Source organism: Antechinus flavipes, chromosome 3 (genome assembly GCF_016432865.1).
Source record: "Antechinus flavipes isolate AdamAnt ecotype Samford, QLD, Australia chromosome 3, AdamAnt_v2, whole genome shotgun sequence".
NCBI lineage: Eukaryota > Metazoa > Chordata > Mammalia > Dasyuromorphia > Dasyuridae > Antechinus > Antechinus flavipes.
This window is the reverse complement of record NC_067400.1, coordinates 18,175,024-18,196,390: the sequence shown is the minus strand read 5'-3', so window position 1 is coordinate 18,196,390 and position 21,367 is coordinate 18,175,024. Positions and strand designations below refer to the sequence as shown.

General features: G+C 40.3%; 2 protein-coding genes across 2 annotated transcripts in view; one reads left to right on the top strand and one right to left on the bottom strand.

Annotated features, from left to right (window-relative positions):
- Window positions 1-4,360, top strand: part of LOC127552832 (uncharacterized) — a 42,595-nt gene extending 38,235 nt beyond the window's left edge. Inside the window, exon 16 of the mRNA XM_051983094.1 lies at window positions 1,415-4,360. Within this exon, the coding sequence (XP_051839054.1) occupies window positions 1,415-1,428 (14 nt within the window). The 3' untranslated portion in view covers window positions 1,429-4,360. The remainder of the gene's footprint in view (window positions 1-1,414) is intronic.
- A 7,137-nt stretch (window positions 4,361-11,497) lies between these two features.
- IL12A (interleukin 12A) lies at window positions 11,498-18,908 on the bottom strand. The gene is made up of 6 exons (XM_051991029.1): window positions 18,613-18,908; window positions 17,188-17,333; window positions 14,227-14,334; window positions 14,084-14,125; window positions 13,851-13,991; window positions 11,498-11,871 (listed from the first exon to the last, which is right to left on the bottom strand). Exons 1-6 carry the CDS (start codon window positions 18,641-18,643, stop codon window positions 11,716-11,718), a joined length of 624 nt encoding a protein of 207 aa, XP_051846989.1. The 5' UTR covers window positions 18,644-18,908; the 3' UTR covers window positions 11,498-11,715.
- Between the last annotated feature and the right edge of the window lie 2,459 nt (window positions 18,909-21,367).

Sequence of the window (21,367 nt, the reverse complement as noted above, 5' to 3'; positions counted from 1 at the left end):
ATCTTTGAGTGCAAATTAGTAATTTTCCCAGAGCATCAAGAAATTGTTCCTTGCCTTGGGATATGTATAGAGTAGGTGGGAGGTAACCTTAGAGGAAGGGGGAAAACTTCCTCAAGAAAAAGCCTTTGAACTCTCTTGGAAGAATCCAGGGATATCTAGGGGAAGAGATGAGGAAAGAATCTTTCAGAATCAGGAACAAGAGATGCAGATTCAAGGAGGTAGAGGATGGAGTGTCATTAGAAAAGAAAAACAAGTAAGCTAGTATCCATAAATTATAGATGGTATTCAGGAAGTAGTAAAAGATTGAAAAAGTAGACAAGGGACAGGCTTAAATACCTTAAATGCCAGATGGAGAACTATCTTTGAGACTCGGCATCTTTGGAGCGTGTTAGGCAATTTCATACTGCAGAGAAGGGCATGCAGGGGGCTGATGGGAAGCTTTTCATGGGGAGCACCTTCCATTGATCTGGCATTTAAATTGCTTTCTTTCCCAGATACATTCTCTATTAGCATTGAATTTCCCTTGAAGCTAATAAAAATCATTGGGCAAAATTAACCCTTGCTGTGACCACTTCACTCATTGTATACATTGCAGTATCTTCATATGTCACATCTCTCTGGAGAGAGGAAGGAGACATGAGGGAGAAGGGAAGGACGTGGGAAAGAGAGAGATGGATATTGGTCTTTTCATGGTGACTTTAACTTCCTGTTGCTCTTCATTGATATTATTTTAGTTAACATATATATATTTTTCATTTGATTGTAAATTTTATCCTGTTGTTTAGCACTGAATTTCCTTGTAGCTAATAAAAACCATTGGGCAAAATTAACCAATACTGTGACCACTTCACCCAGTGCATGCATTGGGGTATCCCCATATGCTCACACCTCTCTGTAGAGAGGAAGGAGATTTGATGGCGGAGGGAAGGACATGGGAAAGAGAGAGACCCATACTGGCCTTTTCACAGTCACTCAGGATTTAACTTCCTGTTGCTCTTCATTGATATTATTTTAGTTATCATATATATTTTCACTTGATTCTGTTAATTTTATCCTGTACTCTGGGCAAATTGCTTCATCTTTATCTAGCAAACGAGCTGGAGAAGGAAATGGCCAACCACTCCCGTACCTTTGGCAAGAAAACCCCAAATGGAGTCACAGAATAGTTGACTGAACAAGGACAAAAACCCGTTCATAGAGTCTTTTAGTATTTCAGCAAGTTTCTCATATTCACCGCTTCTTTCGTTAACCAATCAGTGAACATTTAGAAAGCATCTGCTGTGTTCCAGGCACTGTGCTAAGTGCTTTGGACACCCAGAGGCAAATGACAGAACCTATCCTCCAGGAGTTCTCCATCCAAGGGCACAATATTTCCTTGTACTCACCTGCATGTGTCTTTTTTTTTTCCTCACAGGTTTCTTGGCATGAATGTGAGGTCTTAGAAGAATCCCTAAAAAAATAGAAACTTCTGGAAGCTTTTTAAAAGAGTTTAGACTTTTCCGCGTGTGCAGTACTTGATGCAACTCCAGGGTTACAAGCCAGTGGATGAAACTTCTGCCGTTTCATGGATAACTACATTTTCGAGGTCAAAAAAAGCTGAGGAAAAATGGAAGATAAATTGGGGCAGAAACTTGAGGGGAGGAGGGAAGAGGCTAGAATGTTGAGAATGTTCTTTCTCTCTCCCTCTCTCTCCCTTCTTTCCCCAAATCAATTTAGCATTTGCTTAGATCTTCCATGGTGCTTGAACATTGTTGACCTTTTAGTTGCAAGTGAAACGTGATCATTTTTCTTAGGAAAATTGTGTCAGGCATTTGAAGCCTCTCCAGGTGAAAGTGGTGGCCATATTCTTAATGGTAATTTCAGGTCGCTTTCCTATTAGCATTAATAACAAACACACCTTCTTTTTGTTATTTAATGTAGAACCTGCCATACACACCCACCCATGCACACAAGTACACACACTCTCATTTGTTCTGGTACTCCTTCTACTCCTGGCTCAAGTGTCTTTTCCTGTGGAACTTCATCTCCTCCTGCCCTGCGGCTGTCCAATTGACTGGATTGCAGACAGCCCACTTTTTTAAAGTTACTGAATTATGTTCCCTCACTCAGGGTGAAGGGAAAGGTAGGGAATTTCTTTCTACCTTCCTGCACTTTCAAGTGGTGAATGCAGACTAAAACCTTGATCTTCTTCTGTTGTCAAAGGATTTCAGGCCATACATCTGGATATACATACAAGCCAACCACAACAACTGCTTAACCTTGCCTTGGCAGGGCCAAGATACTGAGCCCCAAGCAGAGCCAAGGAAGAATTGTTCTCTCTTCTCGTGGAAGATTTTCCCATAGGGCCACATTGGTTCTCTTTGGTTATTGATTTGGTTTTTGTACGGTGTTGTGATAACCCCCTGAATCTGGTCTATTTGGGGGGCAGGGATTGAAGTGTCTTGTACAATTGTATTAACTACAATCATGTTTAAAAAGCAGAAATGGACTAGGAGGTCAGTGGTCTGTGTGTAACATCGAGCAAAGCAAAGGCTGATGTCAAAAGGTCCTCCCCAGAAATGACATCCAACTTTGACCTACTGTGTTTTATATGCTGTATTAAAGATAACACTTTTTCTTTTTTTTTTTTTTAATTTTTATTTAATAATTACTTTATATTGACAGAATCCATGCCAGGGTAATTTTTTTACAACATTATCCCTTGCACTCGTTTCTGTTCCGATTTTTCCCCTCCCTCCCTCCACCCCCTCCCCTAGATGCATATTAGATATGTTAGATGTGTTGCAGTATATCCTAGATACAATATATGTGTGCAGAACCGAGCAGTTTTCTTGTTGCACAGGGAGAAATGGATTCAAAAGGTAAAAACAACTCGGAAAGAAAAACAAAAATACAAATAGTTCACATTCGTTTCCCAGTATTCTTTCTTTGGGTGTAGCTGCTTCTGTCCATCATTTATCAATTGAAACTGAGTCTTTGTCAAAGAAATCCACTTCCATCAGAATACATCCTCATACAATATCGTTGTCGAAGTGTATATTGATCTCCTGGTTCTGCTCATTTCACTTAGCATCAGTCCATGTAGGTCTCTCCAAGCCTCTCTGTATTCATCCTGCTGGTCATTTCTTACAGAACAATAATATTCCATAACATTCACATACCACAATTTACCCGGCCATTCTCCAATTGATGGGCATCCATTCATTTTCCAGTTTCTAGCCACTACAAACAGGGCTGCCACAAACATTTTGGCACATACAGGTCCCTTTCCCTTCTTTAGTATTTCTTTGGGATATAAGCCCAATAGAAACACTGCTGGATCAAAGGGTATGCACAATTTGAAGATAACACTTTTTCAAAAAATAATTCTTGTCTGTGAGTCAGGATTATTTTTAATATTCAGGAATCTGTTGGGAATCTATGAATTTCTTTTTTTATATGTGGTGTAGCCTAGAAAATAAGGTGAGAGGTGGGAAAGGTAGGCTTTTAAAACTATATAAATGGGCTTAATTCGATATTTATTTTGACTTTTTTACAAGTATGCTAAACAAATGTTCATTTCAACGAACTTTTGCAGAATGAGATAATGTGATAATTTCCACCATTTTTATCAGCTTCTCTTTGTTAGTAAATAGGGAGGAGAAAATAAATCTGCTTATGTATAGAAGTGTTTGTCTTTTCCTTTTCATGTATTTTATGCAAATTGATTGCTTTGGTGTGCTCTTGGATTCTGCCCCTGTTATTAATGAAAAACAGCATGAGGTATACTTCAGAGAGTGTCAGATTGGATATTCAGAGAGAGCTGGTTACTTGACAGTGAGCAAAGTCACTTAACTGTTCTGACCCTCAGATAATAAACCTTGTTGAGATCTGTGATTTCACTGGCACATGAACCCCCTGTTCAGAAAACTACTTCTATCAATACAGAGGTAATGGGGTCCCCTTTGCTGGTTATTTTCAGATCTGTATAAGGTAAAACTGAGTAGTTTAAACTAAATGACCATTTACCTTTGCATCTTATAATTCTATGATTCTCATGTCAGTGTGGCTTGGCCACAATAAACTGAACTTCTTCCAAGCCTAATATCCTGCAATTCCATTTTCTTAATTGTAAAATGGGGCTGATAGCAGCCCCCACTTATCTGTGAGGATCAAAAAGAAGCAGACGTGGAATGAGCCTTCTGTTAAATCTTAAAGTTATAGGTACAAGTCAGGTCTTAATGGTTGTTCCTAATTTATTCATTCACTTCCCTTTCTGGGCCTGTTTTTCTATAAAATGGATGTCGTGGTAAATTAGTATAGATTGAAACTTTCTTGACTTGGGTCCATGAACATTAAATAAAGATACTTGGGAAATTAATTGATTTTTATGTGGTTTTTAATGCATTTGAGCATGTTATTCTAAGAAGCACACCGGCTTCGCCAGCTGGGCCGACAAAGGTGATCTCAAGGTCATTTGTACCTCTCACATCCTGGGATTTTTTGGATAGTATGAATCACTTTCTCTGGCTGGTTCCAGGCAGGTTATTGTCAGCAGTTCTCTAAAAATTAAAAACAGGATAGATTCCTATTTGTTTTCTTTTTCCCTCTATATCCTACTCAAAATCAGGCCCAGCTCAGAGACTTCTCCCCTATGTGTCTCAGAGGGTGTGTTATTGATTATAAACAGGCAGATGGATAACTGGTCCTCCAAAGTGTGTCTTGCTGATTGGTCTCTCTCCATGACAGCAGGGAGTGCGCTCTGTAAATTTGTTTGTTGCATTCAACAAGAAACAAAATGCTTCCTTCTTGCTTTTTCATGAGGCTGTAAGTTTTCAGTCCATTTTCTCATTAGGAGACCATAGGATTCGCTGATTTAAAAGAATAATCATAATAAAATAAAACAAACTGTCCCCGAGGGAGAGCTCCATTTTCAACAGTTGGTGTAGTTTATGTTTCCCATAGCTGGAAATCTCTCTTTGGGGCTAAATACCTATTTAAACATGTCAAACCATTTGTTAACGGGTGTCGTCCTGGAAGGATATTGAGGGATTTACTACTGTAATGATAGGCATTAAGTTTACAAGAGGGCCCCTCATTCCTATCCCTTAAGTGGTAGCTCAAGATAATCGTTCCACATCTGGTAGGACTAAATATTCATCTTGTGTTTGGATTTCTGGGATGACTTAGGATGTCAAAATTGGGAAAAGATCTTGAGTCCGACCATCTGGTTTTATAGCTAAGTAATCTGAAGGCACAGGAATGGGTGATGACTTGTCCAAGATCGTTCAATTTATACCTCTGCCTTTACCAGTGGCTATAATCTTCCAACCCTTGAAGCAGGGTAGGTTTCAATTATATAAAAGTACGCTAGACCAAAATCTTCCCACAGTGGAGTTGACTCAGTCCTTGAAGCTTGACGAGGAGAAATGGAAACTTCTGCAGGCCATACCTTGTCACTGGGTTGGAGACCCTATGGTGAACGTCTGAGACTCATCATGAAGTTGACTATATCCATTTTCAGCCACATCAGTTCATAAGACATGAAATGATTGAAATCTTTGTTGGTAGGGGGACAACTCACACCGGGACTCCTAGATCTTAGAAGGATTTAAGATTTAAAAAATAACTTCTTCCAATGACTTGGTTGTGAAATTGGAAATAGAGTTATATTTTCAATCAGAATATCTAGGTTCACATACTCCCCAAATGCTGAGTGTGTTTGCCTGAAGCAACTTCCTAAGTGCTAGCTAAGTCAAAGGCAGCAAAGTACTGTGGAAGGAGACAAGGAGCCTAGATTCAAATTCTGATTCAGGCATACTAGCAATCTGACTTTGGGTAAGATAATAATTTATATGGACCTCAGTTTCCTGATCTGTAAAGTGAAATGGCTTTTAAGGTCTCTATTAGCTCTGCCTCTATGCTCTTATGATCCATTATATTTCTGTCCTGCTGCTTCAAAATTAGTTATTTTGCTTATACAAGTTAACCTACAAAGTGATTTTAACTTCTAAGCTTCCTTCTGGTTCTAAAACTATGATTGAAAATCAATTTTTGGGATGGGAAACATCTCCAATTAAGGGAGATGGGGTGATGGTAACATGTTGCATTTGAAGGACAATTGCCCAAATAGTGTTTATATTATTTTATATAGCCAAAACAATGGGCTCTTGAATTTTGGATCTTTTCTTTTTTTTTGCTGCTCAGGCAATTGGGGTTAAGTGACTTGCCCAGAGTCATACAGCCAGGTGTTAAGTGTCTGAGGCCAGTTTTGAACTCAGGACCTCCTGACTTCAGGGCTGATGCTCTAACCACTGCACCACCTGGCTGCCCCTAATTTTGGATCTTTTCTTCAACAATAAGCATATATGATTTGAAATGAAATAAGTAAACATGTGATTTTGAATTTTGAACCATTTCATTTCTAAGGAAAATGTTTTTCTTTGGGACGTTATTTACCACTTTCTTGAACTATCATTATTTTGACTATGTGGGATGGTTTTTCTTCAAAAAAAAGTTTATTTTGGGGCGGCTAGTTGGTGAAGTGGGTAGAGTACCATCCCTGAAGTTAGGGTCAACTCAATTCAAATCTGACCTCAAACACTTAACACTTCCTAGCTGTGTGATCCTGGCAAGTCACTGGACCCCAATTGCCTCAGCTAAAAAAAAAAAAAAAAATCAGTTTATTTTGCCCAAGTTAACTTGGAAGTATAAAGCAATGAACTCAGTCTTCCTCCTTGTTTATTCACTGAACAGGCAAAAACAGAATTAGGATCTGGGTTCAACTCTTGGTTGTATTGTAGTATTTGATACCAGGATGATTCTGTACAAATCACTTCCTATTTCTGCATTGCAGTTTCTGCAATAATTTGTGTTCTACATCCCCACCCCAACTTACAGAATTATGGAAGGCTAGATTAATACTGTCAAAATCAAATAGAGATAGGGCCACTAAAGTATAATAAGGATACCTCAGGCACCTGTTGACTTAGAAAATCACACGTTAACATGATTTATATTATTGTATTTTTATTTCTTTTGTTAAATAGTCTCTCTCCCCCCAACACATTTTAATATAGTTGGGCCACACCAGGGAGTGTTGTCTGAATGCAGATATCTTTCTGGTGGGGAGTAATAGCAATTGGAGGGTTAAGGAAAAGCCCCATTTGAATGGTAGAGTTTGAGCTTTGCTTTCAGGAAAGCAAAGGGTTTTTAAGAGACAGAGATGAGAAGAGAGTACAAGTTGCACACTAAACTTGGTTGGATGGACCCAAGCCTGGAACATGGCTCTGAAGGATCTTGCTCACTCAGGAAAAAAAATAAGGTACATTATGGTAGATAGGGAAGGGAATGGAATATCTTAAGAAGGAATACATGTGAGGAAATCCAAGAATGAAACATGATGGAGATCAATGGAGGCAGAAAGACAACAGTAATTATCACTAGAGATTTCTGTAGACTATTTGCATACAAAGGAGGAAAGGCTGAGGAGTATGGGAGGCAAATACCAAGCTTGGTCATGATAAGAAATATAATGTTAAGGATCTTTGGACAACTGCCCCAGATGTAGGGCAGCTAATAAATGATCCATTTGTTTCCAGGTAAATTTATCCTTTGAAAGGTAGAGAAGCCGCCAAGGGGAGTGCTATTCTTGATCTGCTCCCAACCAACAAGCTGGAACTGGTTGATGGGGTGGAAAGGATGGGAGCTTTGAGAAAGGGAAATTTCATCTTAAGAGTTGGTGATAGAAAGTGAAAGGAATTGTACTTTTTGATTTTGGGAAAAGACATTTCAAAGTGTTCAGAAGTGAGATAGATAGGACCTTATGGACTAAGATTCTCTAGGGGAACTGAGCCAGGAGATAATAGTGACTTTCAACAATGAAATTCTGAAGATACAAAGAAAAATGATTCTGATGAGGAGGGAAAAGTAGAACTCATCTAGACACATTGATATGAATAAACTGAGAACATAGCAACCAATAGGTCTTTTCTTTTTCTTTAAAAACATAGGTTCAAAATGGAAATAAGATTTGGCAAGTAAGACTGAATAAAGTATCATCTTCCCATCCTGTAAGAACAACATCAGGAGAGTTACAATTTAGAATAGTGAGAAAAACCAAGCGCCCCCAAAAGGATGGTTTTGTGCAAGATCTAATTGGAGAATTTTTTTAAATCAAAGAAATAGTAATATTTTGCAGGATAGAAAAGATGATAACAGACCACAGAATAATTGCTAAATTTGTATTTTGCTTGTTTATTCTGCCAAGCAAAATTACCTTTGAACTGGAAAGGATAGAATAAAGATGGTTAATAGGGAGTTGCTACTCAAACTAGAGAAGGGAGCTACTGATAGAACATCTGGCTGTTAAGTTAGGCTGGCCTAGAACTCCAGTCTTGGGGATCCGAAGAACCGGCAGATGTGATCTTGCCAGCCACCTAGGACAGATCTTGGAGTAGTCAGGCAACAAGCACTTATTCAATAGGAGAAATACTGCTGGACTGAAGAAAGACAGTTGTCCTGATTTAAAAAAAAAATATAATTGTATAAATATGCATGCTTGCATTGGATTTAACATAATTTTTTTTACCATGTTTAACATATATTGTATATTTAGGGGAAAGGATGGGGGCAAGAGGGGGAAAAAACTGGAACACAAGGTTTTTCAAGGGTCGGTGTTGAAAAAATTATCTTTGCATATGTTTTGAAAAAAAAACTTCAATAAAAATAAATTAAAAAAGGTCATGGAAATACTTTGCATAACTGCATATGTATGATCTATATTAAATTACTTATTTTCTTGAGGAAGGGGAAGGGATGGAGAAAGAGAATTTATAATGCAAAGTTTAAAGAAGTAGATGTTAAAAAAATTTTGCTTACATGTAATTGAGAAAAAAATGCTGAAAAAAGGATGACAGTGGAGCAGGCAAAATATAGGTCAATGAACTTGACCTTGATTTTCGGGCAAAATTTGAGAATATTTTATTAAAGGGATGGGTCATTAGCAAATTGGAAAATGAAGTGGTAATCCCAAAGAGCCAACATGCCTTAATCAAATACAGGTCATATTGGACTAACGGTGCTTACTTGAGGTCACGAACTGATGAGATCAAGGAAAAGCTGTAAGATTTAGGTTAATGGAATGGACAGATCACGAGAGTATTTGAAGGTGGGGCAGACATGAATATGCATGTAGATAGTAGGGAAGCCACCAGGAGATATGGAGAGAATGAAGATAAATGGGAGTTGATGATAAGGGGGCCAATCTGCTGGAGAAGAACAGATAGAAGAGTTCACTAGTCCTTGTGGAGAGATTGCCTGTGGCAAGAAGACTGGACTAAGTCTTCATGTGAGATAAAGGTGGAGATAGTGACAGAAGGATCTAGGTGATTTGAGAGGAGGAGCAAGAAGAGGAACTTCTAGGTGAACAGCCTCAACTTTTTCTTAGTGAAGTAAGAGACAACATTTTTAGTTGAGAGAGTGGGGAGAAGAGAAGCCATAAGAGTTTTGAAGAGGGATGAAAAAGTTTGGAAAAGCTGATATGGTGAGTAGGAGTTAATTATTGTTGTAGTTCTTGTAGGGTTAATTGTTGTATAGTCATTTTCCAGATATGTCTGACTCTTTGTGACCCCATACTAAAGTGGTTTGCCATTTCCTTCTCCAATTCATTTTGCAGATGAGAAAATTGAGGCAATTGGTGTTGAGGGTTTTGCCAAGAGTCACACAACTAGTAAGTGTCTGAGGATTGATTTAAACTCAGATTTTCCTAACTCCAGGCTTGGTGCTTTATTTACTATGCTATATGATTAATTATCTAGAAAGTTGATTAGGGAGGTGTAAATGGACTGCCTTGCAGCAGTGAGGGCCCAGTTGGGATGAAGTAACAAACTTAGAGTGAACCTATATGGGGAAAACTCATATGATTTTCTCCAGCTTCCTGCAGTACCAAAAGGAGTGAAAAAGTGGATAGTGGGAGTAACCCAAGGCTGAAGCTTAACAAGGCAAGATCTTTGATATGATAAAATGGCAAGGGACTGGAAAGAAGAGGATAGTATAGCTTTAAGTGGTTCACCAAGAGAGCTAAGGGAGAAGAGCATAACTAGTACAACGCTGATGACCTGGGAAAGAACAGAGAGCTCATGGCGTTGGGTGTCACAGTGAAAATAAAGAAGACTGAAGCTTCACAGCTCAGAGAGAGCTGGAATGATAACAAATCAGATAAGAGACTTTCAGAGTTCACGAAATATGTGTTTGTGGGAGGTGACAAGGCTAAGTCATGACCATCGGTCTCACAAACAGAATTTGAAGTCAGAAGGAAACTTGGCCATCATCTGGTCTAACCTACATCTAATACATTCTAAACTTGGAAAAGTTATCCAGCTTGGAAAGTTTTCCAGATGGAAAATCTTCGGTGAGGAAAAACCCATTTCTCCAGGAGGTATGTTTGGGCATCTCTAAGTGTTAGGATGCTTTTCTAATCTTAATTTGCTTTCTGCAAACCTCACTTCTACATAAGACGTCCAGTCTAGAGCTCTGCAGGACAAGCCATACAGCACCCAGAGAAGTGTGAAGTTTTCAATGATCTCAAGCTTTCTTCTAGCATAAAACAAAATATTTTAATGCCAAATCTTCTGGTAGCCTTTTAGTGCCTTTTTAATGAGAGATGGCACAGAGTAATGGAAGGAGAGCCAGAATCCCATTTCTGACACATACCAGTTATGTGACTCTGAACAAATAACTATCAAGTCTCAGGGCTCAGACTGCCTCAAAATGGGCTCTATAAGTTGCAGAATAGGTGCTGATGAGCATTAATGGAGGGAGTTTCCTTGAAGGGAATTCCTTATGCTAATGGTATCACAGGTTGGGTCCAAAAAAAAATATAAAAATAAAAGATTATTCTGGTTGAAAGGTGAAATGGAGAATGGAAGGAGGAAGAGCTGGGTTTAGTTTAAAAGATTATTGATGACTCTAGCTGATTCACAAAGTCTGTCCATTATAGTTAAATTCCTGACCTGTTTATTGATGAGAGGGCTTTTCACAAAGGGAGGTCCTTAGAAATCATAAGTCCAAATCCCACAAAAAATATTCTTCTGGTGATATTCAATGGCTTCAAAACATGAGACACCACAATCTCTATATCATCAAAACTTTATTCATATAAGAACAAAATTCACAGAGAATGCCTTAAATTTATTAGATAATAAATACTTGAATAAATATAAATAAATATGTTACTTTTCAACATGCTTCCACAAAAACTTTAAAAGGCATAAATAAATATTTCTGAATAAATATTCCTGAATAAATATTTCTGAATACATTCAAGTCTTCCACGTTTCAGACATTTAGGTACAGAAATAGCTTATAAATACTTGTTTTCCCTATCAAAGTGAAAGAGGAAGATGTTTAGTCAGAACATTCATTTGGTCAAGAAAATCAAGATGATTCCATCCATTGTAAATTTAGTGATATACTGATCAAACGAATGGTTCATATTGACCATATCTTTCATGGACTGTGCTATGGAGAATGTAAACAAAGGCAATATAAATAAAATAATTTAAGCAAAATGATACAGAACCCAGCTGATTCTACCCTTTCCCTAATTCCCCAAATCATTCCCAATAAAAACTGCTATTGGGTAATATCTCATGGAAATTTCACTGGAATTCCCATGATGGTGATCTTCAGGATCTCTGCTTATCCCAAAGGCCTGAAGGCATTGGGTAATGAGCCCTATAACAAGAACAGGTAGTTGCTCATTCTAGCGATGGTCACAGCCCGGATTCTAAAAGTATGAAGGAGGAGGCAGAGCTTGACTTTAGCCTTGTAGAAGTCAGGTTCTTTGGGTGAAGGGGTCACTGTCACGTTTCCACTGTTGAAATTCAGGGCCTAGGACAGTAAGAATAGAGCATGACATAGAATGTATTCCAAAATGAAAACAAATCTATCAGGAGAATGGGAAAATCCAGCGTTCAGCTCAGATCCTCTACCACAGATCTAGAGTTGGACAAGACGTAAGAGGCCATCTACTTCAACACCCCTCATTTAAATATGTTTTCTATTTAAAATTAGAAAAAGGAATGGACTTGTTCAAGATGGTGCCCACAGGAAGTGACCAAGTCAAGCTTTCAATCCAGGTCCCTGATTTCTAAGCCTCTGCCCTTTCCCCATACTATACTAACTTCTCAATGATTTCCCAGATCTCAAGCTTAGTCTCCCAAATGACTTCCAACCAGATAACCAGACAGAAGGGAAGACATTACCCACAGGGTAATGGACCAAGGGCCAAGGACCAGTTAGAGAACTTTGAAAAATCTCTAGAAGCCTGTTTGGAAACTATCACTTGGGAGATGGATTCTGTAAAGAACAATCCAATGAAGATGGCCTCTACTGCAATTCTCGATTTTTTTTAAAGTGTTACATTAAAAATTGTAATCACTTTAGAATCAGAATCAATTACATGAATTGATTGATCAGAACTGTCTATTTTAGTAATCTCCTATGACTCATGATTCTCCATTCAGTTCTTTCCCAAAGTTAGCTCTTTCTCTCAGTTGAAATGGCTTTATATATACCTTCTGTTTTCTTAAGTTAAGTCAAGTCAAAAAAAATTTATTAAGTACCTACTCTGTGCTAGGAAACAAAGAAAGGCAATCCTTGTCTTCAAACTCACACTTATGGGAAGAGACAATATGCCAATGACTAGGCTCCATATGAGATATAGAGAGAGTAGATGGAAGATAATTTGGGAAAGAATGGAGATTGGAGATACATATATCTTTTCCTAGTAGACTGCAATTTTTTTTTTCCTGAGGCAATTGGGGTCACACAGCTAAGAAGTGTTGACTGTTAGAGGTCAAATTTGAACTCAGATCCTCCTGATTCCAAGGCTGGTGCTCTATCCACTTAGCTGTCTTGACTGCAAATTCTTTAAGAACAGGAACTGTTTGGTTTTTGTCTTTGTATCCCCAGTGCCTAGTACATAGAAAGAACTTAATAAATGCTGGGTCACAGGTTGAATGACTTGCCTATGGTCAATAGCACATAGTAGGCACTTAAATGTTGGGTCACAGCTTGAATGACTTGCTTATGATCAATGGCACATAGTTGGCACTTAATAAATCTTGGATGACAGGTTGAGTGACTTGCTTATGGTCAATAGAACATAATAGGCATCTTCCTGAGTTCCAATCTGACCTCAAACACTTCCTACTTGTTTGATCATGGGCAAGTCACTCCAACTGTGCTTCAGTTTCCTCATGTGTAAAATAAGTTGGAAAAGGAAATGGTAAGCCATTCCAGTATTTTTGCCAAGAAAACCCCAAATGGAGCTATGAAGAGAGTCAGACATGACTGAACAAGAACATTGCACTGAATCTTATGAACACAGGACATTGAACAGTAATACTACTATGCTAATTTACAGTTGGTGCTATCATTCAATATACACATTCAATAAATACTAATAAACAAGGACTCCTGTTCTTTGTCATCTGTAAGCTCCTAGACAATAAGGAACTTTAATCTTAAGTCAAGTCAATAAGCATTTATTAGGCGCCTACTATGTTCCAGGAAACAAAGAAAGGCAATCCTTGACTTCAAGCTCATCCTCTAAGGGAAAGAAACCACATGCCAATAATTAGGCTCCGTAAAAGATACAAAGAGAGTAGGCAGAAGGGAATTTGAGAAAGGATGAATAATTCTAGAGCTTATCATAGCTCACAGTAGTCATCTAATAAATGTTATATTGATTGACTGACATATAATACAAGTAAATAAACACAAGCAATATATATATAATATACATATATATATACATACATATATATATATATACACACATATATATATATATGTATTTTTTTTACCTGCATCATCTCATCAATAGCAGCCAACATATTTTGATCCAGAGAAATCTGCCTTGTAGGGTCCTTTTCAAGAGTTTCCTCGATCACTTTAAACTCAGTCTTATAAGTCTTCAGATCCTTATAGATGCTCTTAAGGCACAACTGTTGCAGGACATAACATAAAGTTAGGGAAACATAAAATTTCACCAAAAACTTTTAAGAAAAAATCATAATAAGGGAGCTTCCTGTTTTACCTTAATGGAAAGTTTCTCTCTGGGATCCAGGCAACTTCCATTCTAAAATCAGAGAAGTCAGACATTGATGATGAAAATTTTCCCCATTGATTAGAAAAGAAATTCTTTTGAAGAAGAAAACAAAAAACAAAAATTCTTTCTACCTTGATTAATTCTGGGGGTAAGCAGACCCTGACTGTGTTGCTTTCGGTGATATTTTCGTGATCAATCTCTTCCAAGGAACAAGAGTAAAGTTCAAGTTTTTGTCTTGCCTGTAGAAACAAAGGCACCGGATAGTTCAGCTTCTCAAATGCCTTATCTGGTAAATTTCACTAGAATTTCACTAGAATATTAGAGTCAGCTTGGGCTACCCTGACTTCCATCTCCTTGTTCTGTTCAAAATTTTGTCAACCACAAAAAAGATAGGAAATAGCCCATTTCAATCACGTGTATCTCTCTTTGCTCCCCCATTTCAAACATGCTTCTTTCAGTGATTGTTTTCCATTATACAAACAGCATAAATCATTTCAACAAAATGAGCTGATTAGCACCCACCTTTCTTTGATACTTGTGGCAAATAGCTTTCTTTCCCCAGACAAATCTTTCTTCAAATATAATTTCAAAGAAGGAAACATTAAGGATGCTTTAAAAAAATTTCCCCCCCATTTTGACCTATGATTTCATGAATATAAGGAACTTCAGCTATGGAAATTCCCTCCAGTGAAGCAGATAGGCAACTTCATGAGATTGGAGTCCATAGAACATCTTTAGAGCTGGGAAGAACCTTAAAGATCACACACTCCAGAAGTTTTATATTAAAAAACAAAAACAAATAACAAACAGAAATCAACTTCTTCCTCTACAAAGATACACTGTTTGCTGCTCTTTGCAAAAAAAGTAGCCACTTTGGGACTTTGCTCCAGTGAGTTTGACGAGGTGAATGCTATGACCCCCCTGAGATTAAATACCGGAGCTTTTCAACTCAGTTGTTACTTGGTAACTGATAACTTTCACTTAGACCAGGACTTTTTAAACTTTCCCACTTGTGACCCTTTTTTGCTTAAGAAACTTTTATGTGACCTCAGATATATAGGTATAAAAAATAGGATGTGAAGTAAACATTTACAGATATTAAATCATAATTTCTCAACCCTCACATTCAGTTAGAGACCCCATATGGGTTCGAAAACCACAGTTTAAGGAACTGGGGCTTAGAACAAACTTTCCTCTTAACAGGAAACAAAATAGCTTGTCCTGATTGGACTTTGAGAATATCAAAACAGTATACAATATATCCAATCAAAGCATTTTTTTTTCTCCACCTGCTAAGCTATTCCTCAGCTTGGTTAGCATCCCTAGTGTGCAGCTTTGGGGCACAGTGGATAAAACACTGGGCCTGAGTTCAGGAAGAACTGAGTTGAAATCCAGCTTTAAATACTTCCTGGTTATGTGATGCTGGACAAGTCACTTATGCTCTGTTTGCCTTAGTTTCCCCATCAATAAAATGGGAATAATAATAACATCTACCTCTCAGAGTTGTAAGGATTAAATGAGATAAGTGTAAAGTACTTGGCACATAAGTACTGTATAAATGTTAGCTGTTATTATTTTTAATCAAGATTAGGCTCAATGATGGCTTCACTTAGTGGATCTCTAGGAAATGTTAAAGGAGAAAACCTGGGTTAAAAGAGATCTTGTGGCCTGGAAGTAAGATGGAAAGGTATTTCTATAATATACAGTATGGAAATACCTAAAGTTTTAATACAGTGTCAGGGTCACAAACAGAAATATCAGCTCTTCTGCAACACAAACTAGGTTTGAGTACTTCCAAAAAGATATTGTTTGCTTTTGTCTTTTAAAATGAGAAATCCAGATGTTACCAGGAGCAGGAAATAAGATTGGGAGTTTGTGTTTTGGGGTGGGGGACAGGGATGGTTTGTGATTTAATTGTATGGAAATTCCCTCCATACTGCAAGGCTACAAATCATAAATTGGAGAGTCTCTAAGACCCTCTTAAGAGAATTGCCAGTGCTCTAAGCTTTGAGCTTTGGCCTTCCTTCAAAGGGGCACCCAAATAATTCTCAGATAGAGTGAAACTTGGGGAAAACAAAGCCTTTGCACTCACAAGATCTCTCAGTTCAAAGCTCTAATGTATAGAGCAAGGGAAGGGTCATATTAAGGTAACAGGGCAAAATAGAAAATAGAAAATCTGCTCTAAATTAGTGGTTGCTGGCATTATCTATGCTCCTGCAATGACAATACTAATTCAATTGCATCTTCCTCTTGGTCAGTTTCAGTCCTTCTTTCCTTCCTTCCTTCCTTCCTTCCTTTTTTCCTTCCTCCCTTCCTTCCTTCCTTCCTTCCTTCCTTCCTTCCTTCCTTCCTTCCTTCCTTCCTTCCTTCCTTCCTTCCTTCCTTCCTTCCTTCCTTCCTTCCTTCCTTCCTTCCTTCCTGCCAGCACAGTTTAATGTCTTGTCCAGTCACAGAGCTAGTAAGTGTCTGAGGTAGGATCTGAACTTAGATTACTTAGACTCTCCTGACTCCAAGGCTAGTACTCTATCCACTGAGCCATCCCACTGCCTTCAGGGCCATTCTTAAGCAAGCAAGCAATTGATTAATGCTATTTCACTAATGTCTCCTTCAATGATAGTTAACCAATTTGATAGTTTAACCAACCCTTTTAAGAATGGGGGAACTGTCTATTGACAACCACGTGCAACTTTAAAAATCACACAACTTTGAAAGGCTGAAGAACTCTTGCTCAGAGCCAAAACCAACTACAATTAACTACGGTTCCAGAGAACGGATGAGGAAGCAAGCTACCCACAACCTAACAGAGAGATGAAGGACTCGGGGAGCAGAAAAAGACATTTCTGGGCATTTTTTGACGTGGGCAACGGGGGAGTGTGATTTATTTAACTATGCATATTATTTATAAAGTTTTAGTTTTCCTTTTCCCCTTCCAGTGGGGGCAGGGAAAAAGAGAAAGTAAATGTTTTTGGTTGAAAAAATTCAAAACTTTAAAAATTACTTTGGTCCCCTTAGGTGTTGACAAGGAAAGAGAGGCACATTTTAAAAGCTACAAGACTCTAAAATATCACAGAGGAAGAGAATCTTTGCTTTACCTGCTGAAGAGTGTCAGTTACGGTCCCCAGTAGGTTCTTGGAGCCTCTGAGATACTGGTGCATGCTGGGTTCCGACTGGATCACAGGGATGCTCTTGACCCAGTTGATTTGGCTAAGGCCAATAGTTATGGCAATGAGGAAGATATCTGGAAGAGAGAATGTTCATCTCATGCTGTCTTTCTCTTCTCTTTTGGGGGTACTAGACATTCTGATCAGCAGCCTATCTATTCCTCTCCCTCCCTCTCCTTCCCCCCCAGGATTTAGATCTCTCTCATGCCTTATTCACTGCTTCCTTCCCTTTCCCATGCCAATCGCTTGGGGAAGATCAATGCCCTGACTCAGGTTACCTACTTTCCCACTTCTCTCCCAGTCCAGCTTGTCCATCCACTAGATCTCCTTTGCTATATTTTGCCTCCTCTCTATCACATTTTCCCTTCCCTCTCCACTCCTTCCCCAGCCCTTTTCTATTCTTCAAATCTCTTTTCTCAAAAAAGAAAAAGAACTCTTTGCTGTATGCTTTCCCTGTTAGGGGGTACAATCCTGTTGGCAACTACCGTCCAGTGGATGGCCAAGGATTTGAGGGAAGCCATTTCGTTTCTGTGCCATCCTTCTGAGTTCTTGGGCACTCCACACAAAGGATTTGTAGTCACCTGAGATATTCAGTCCTAAGCTGAGCAAGTTTTTTTTTTTTTTTTTTTCCCCCTCCTGAGGCAATTGGGATGAAGTGATTTGTCCAGGGTCACACAGCCAGGAAGTGATAAGTGTCTGAGACTAGATTTGAACTCATTCTCCTGACTTCAGGGCCAGTGCTCTATCCACTCCACCACCTAGCTGCCCTGAAAGGCTCTTAAAGATCCAGTCCTCTCGGTTTCCTCACAGGGAAATTGAATCCTTGGGTGGGAGCTGGGATTATCCAAATCCATACAGGTGGGAAGGAACAGAGCAGAGATTTGAACTCACAGCTTCAAACCCCGGATCTACCAATCGTTTCCCTCATAAGATCCTGGATAAAAAGTCCAATTCCCTCATTTCCCAATTGGGTAAGCTGAGGCCCAGAGTCGTGATGTGACTTGGCCAAGGTAAGTAGCAGAGTTGGGATTTGACTCCACATTGCCTCACACCGGATTCAGCATTTTCCCTACTGGATCTTTCATCGACTCCTCTCCTAGGCTCCTTTAACAGATAAGGAAAATGAGGACCTCAAAAGGTATCTAAGGTCACCTGGTAACTAAATTGTGCCATTCGAACCCAGGTCTCCCCTGGGGTTCATTACAGGACCCTGCTTCTGCCAGAAGGCTGGAGTTCCTCCCGATCGCATGCCCTGCCTCCCGCCCCCTCCGGCCCCTTGGCCCGCGTCCCGTCCCTAAGCCGGGGCCGGGGGGCTGCAGGGCCGCCCGACGGCTGCGGGTCCCGGTGACTACTCACATTGGAGCTGAGCGTCGCGACGTGGGCCCATGACGGGAGCGGAGCGGGAACACGCGAGTCCGGGCTGGGAGCGGTAGCGCAGGTGGGAGCCTGATGGAAGGTGACCGGGGGGCGGCCCTTTTATAGTGAGCGTCGGGACTTTCCCGGCTCCTCTGGGGCTCCTCTCGCCCCCTCCCCCTCCTCTCGTCTTTCTTTCTGTCTGTCTGTCTCTCCCAAGCTCCGGCTTTCTCTACCTCAGCTCTCAGTCTCACGTGGAGCCGGCTCGAGCCGGGCTCTCTTTCGGATTAAGTCTCCGGGCCGTCCATCCCACTCATCCCGAGACCCGGCCGAGCCCGGGCCGCTCGTCCCCGCCCCGCCCCGCCCCGCCCCGCCCCGTCCTGCCCCATCCCGCAGCCCGCCCGGGATCCACCGCCGCCGCCCCCGGGCAAAACCGAAAGCTGGCCTTGGGAGTGGGGGCGGGGGTACCTGGCACAGCCGGCCGCCGCGAACTTGGCCCCGAGAGGCGAGGCGCTTGCCGGGGGACGCGCGGCGACAAGTGTCGAGAGCCGCCAGGGACTGGGACTGCTCTGCCGGCGCCCCGCTGACACAGGCTCCCAACATCAGGAGGCCCTGGGCGGGAAGACGCTGTTCAACTGGGTATGACTTTGGCGGGGCACAATCAGCCTCCCTCAGCGTCGGGTTCCAGGGAGCTGATGCCCTCTGAGGCCCTTTTTTATTTTTTTAAATCGCTTTTAATTTCCAAAACACATGCAAAGAGAGTTTTCAACATCCACCCTTGCAAAACCTTGTGTTCCAGGTCTGTCTCCCTTTCCCTGGAAGGCAAGCGATCCAATGTATAGTAAACGTTTGATTCTCCGGGGCATAGTCCCACAATGATCTTGCTGCACACGAAAAATCAGATCAAAAAGAAAAAAATGAGAAGAAAAAGAAAAAAAAAAACAAGCAAACAACAACAACAAAAAGGTGTAAATGCTATGTTGTGATCCACTCTCAATCCCTGCGACCTCTTCCGGGTGCAGATGGCTCTCTCCATCACAAGACCATTGGAACTGGCCTGAATTATTGTTGAAAAGAGCCACATCCACCAGAGTTGATCATCCCATAATCTTGTTGTCGCAGACAATGGTTCTCTGAGACTCTTTCTAGGATTTTATGCGAATCTTTAAATTTCATTAATTTCTTAAGGGGGGAGTGTCAATGAACTTGGTTTTTAAATCAAATATCTTGATAGCTGCACTGTAACGTAATTGGTTACTTTTGTATTTTATACATTTAAAAACATTTTTTTCTGAGAAAGAATTCAAAGAAAGACATCACCAAAATGGGGGGAGGGATCCGTGACAAAATTAGGAGCAGATTTCACCCATTAGACCAACATTTTCCCCCACCAGATGTAGACCACAGTGGATTCATTTATGCAAGAGAGAGAAAAGGCAGTCAGATTGCTATGTTGCCACAGAAGGGTTAAGGACTGGAGTTGTGATTTCCAAATGTCCAATGCTTATAAGGTAGAACAAGGAACCAAAAAGTTCTCCACAGGTTTTTGGGGCTGAAATTCATTAGGCATAAATGCAAAGATTGAGGTTTAGGGTAAAAAAAGAATCAGTGACTTGGAGATTTGCTTAGAGAATAATTTGTCCCATATAACAATAACAACAACTAAGAGGTTCATACTCTGAGCTTGACATGAATCGTTAGTGTGAATTTGTTGTTCAGTTGTGATTCTTTGTGACCTCAAAGATCTTGGAGTGGTTTGTCATTTCCGTCTCTGCTCATTTGACAGATGAGGAAATTGAGGCAAACAGGGTGAAGTGACTTGCTCAGGGTCACACCATCAGTGTCTAGGAAAGATTTGAATTCAGGAAGAGAAGTCTTGGCTTCAGCCCTGACACTCTGCACTATGGCATCTTGCATGATTCAAAATAAAGAGTTCTGGGGGAGTGGCAAGGGTTAGGGAGGGGCTGGAATTATGATATCATTGGGATAGGGAACTGCTAGATGAGGAAATTCCCTTCATCAATGCAGGTCAGCCCCCTTTTCTGCCACTTAGTCTTGGAGAGTGACAGGAGAGACCAGGCTTTCAGAAATAAGGAAATGATGGTCCCTGAGCACTCTGTCCTAGTCAAAGCACACCTGCAGTATTATAGTATATCCCTTCCCGCTGTTGAAGAATAAGGAGACTAATAAATGGTTAAGGAGCTGTGTCCTGTAAGAACAACTGAAAATTGGGCATGGCGGCACACGATTATATCTCTCAGTCATGAGCAAAAGGGATTAGACTTGTTCCATTTGGATTCAGAAGGCAGCATCAGGATTAGTGGGTGGAAATTAGGAAAAAGGCAAATCAAAGTTTGATGCCAGAAACAACTTGGTTGTCTTGGGAGGTGGAGGGCTCGCTTGACTGGAGCAGAGGGTGAAGGATCTCCCACTGAGTGGGAATCTTACTGGGGGAACAGATTGGGCTGGATGGACACTGGTGTTCCTGCCAACTCGGACTGGTTGGGGACTCTTCAAAATGTGCAGAGCACTTAGAGTATGTTATTTCATTTGAGTCTCAATCCAAATCTATGAGTTAGGCACTGACTGGCATAATCACCCCCAATTTGTGAGTTGTAGAATCTGACTCACCTAGATGAAGTTACTTGCTTGGGGAGCTCACTTGCCAGTGGTTATTGAGGTAGCTTGTGCCAAAGGCAGGACTGGAAGGGTGGGGCTTTCCAACTTTGGACTATCACCCTTTCCACTATAGTAGGTA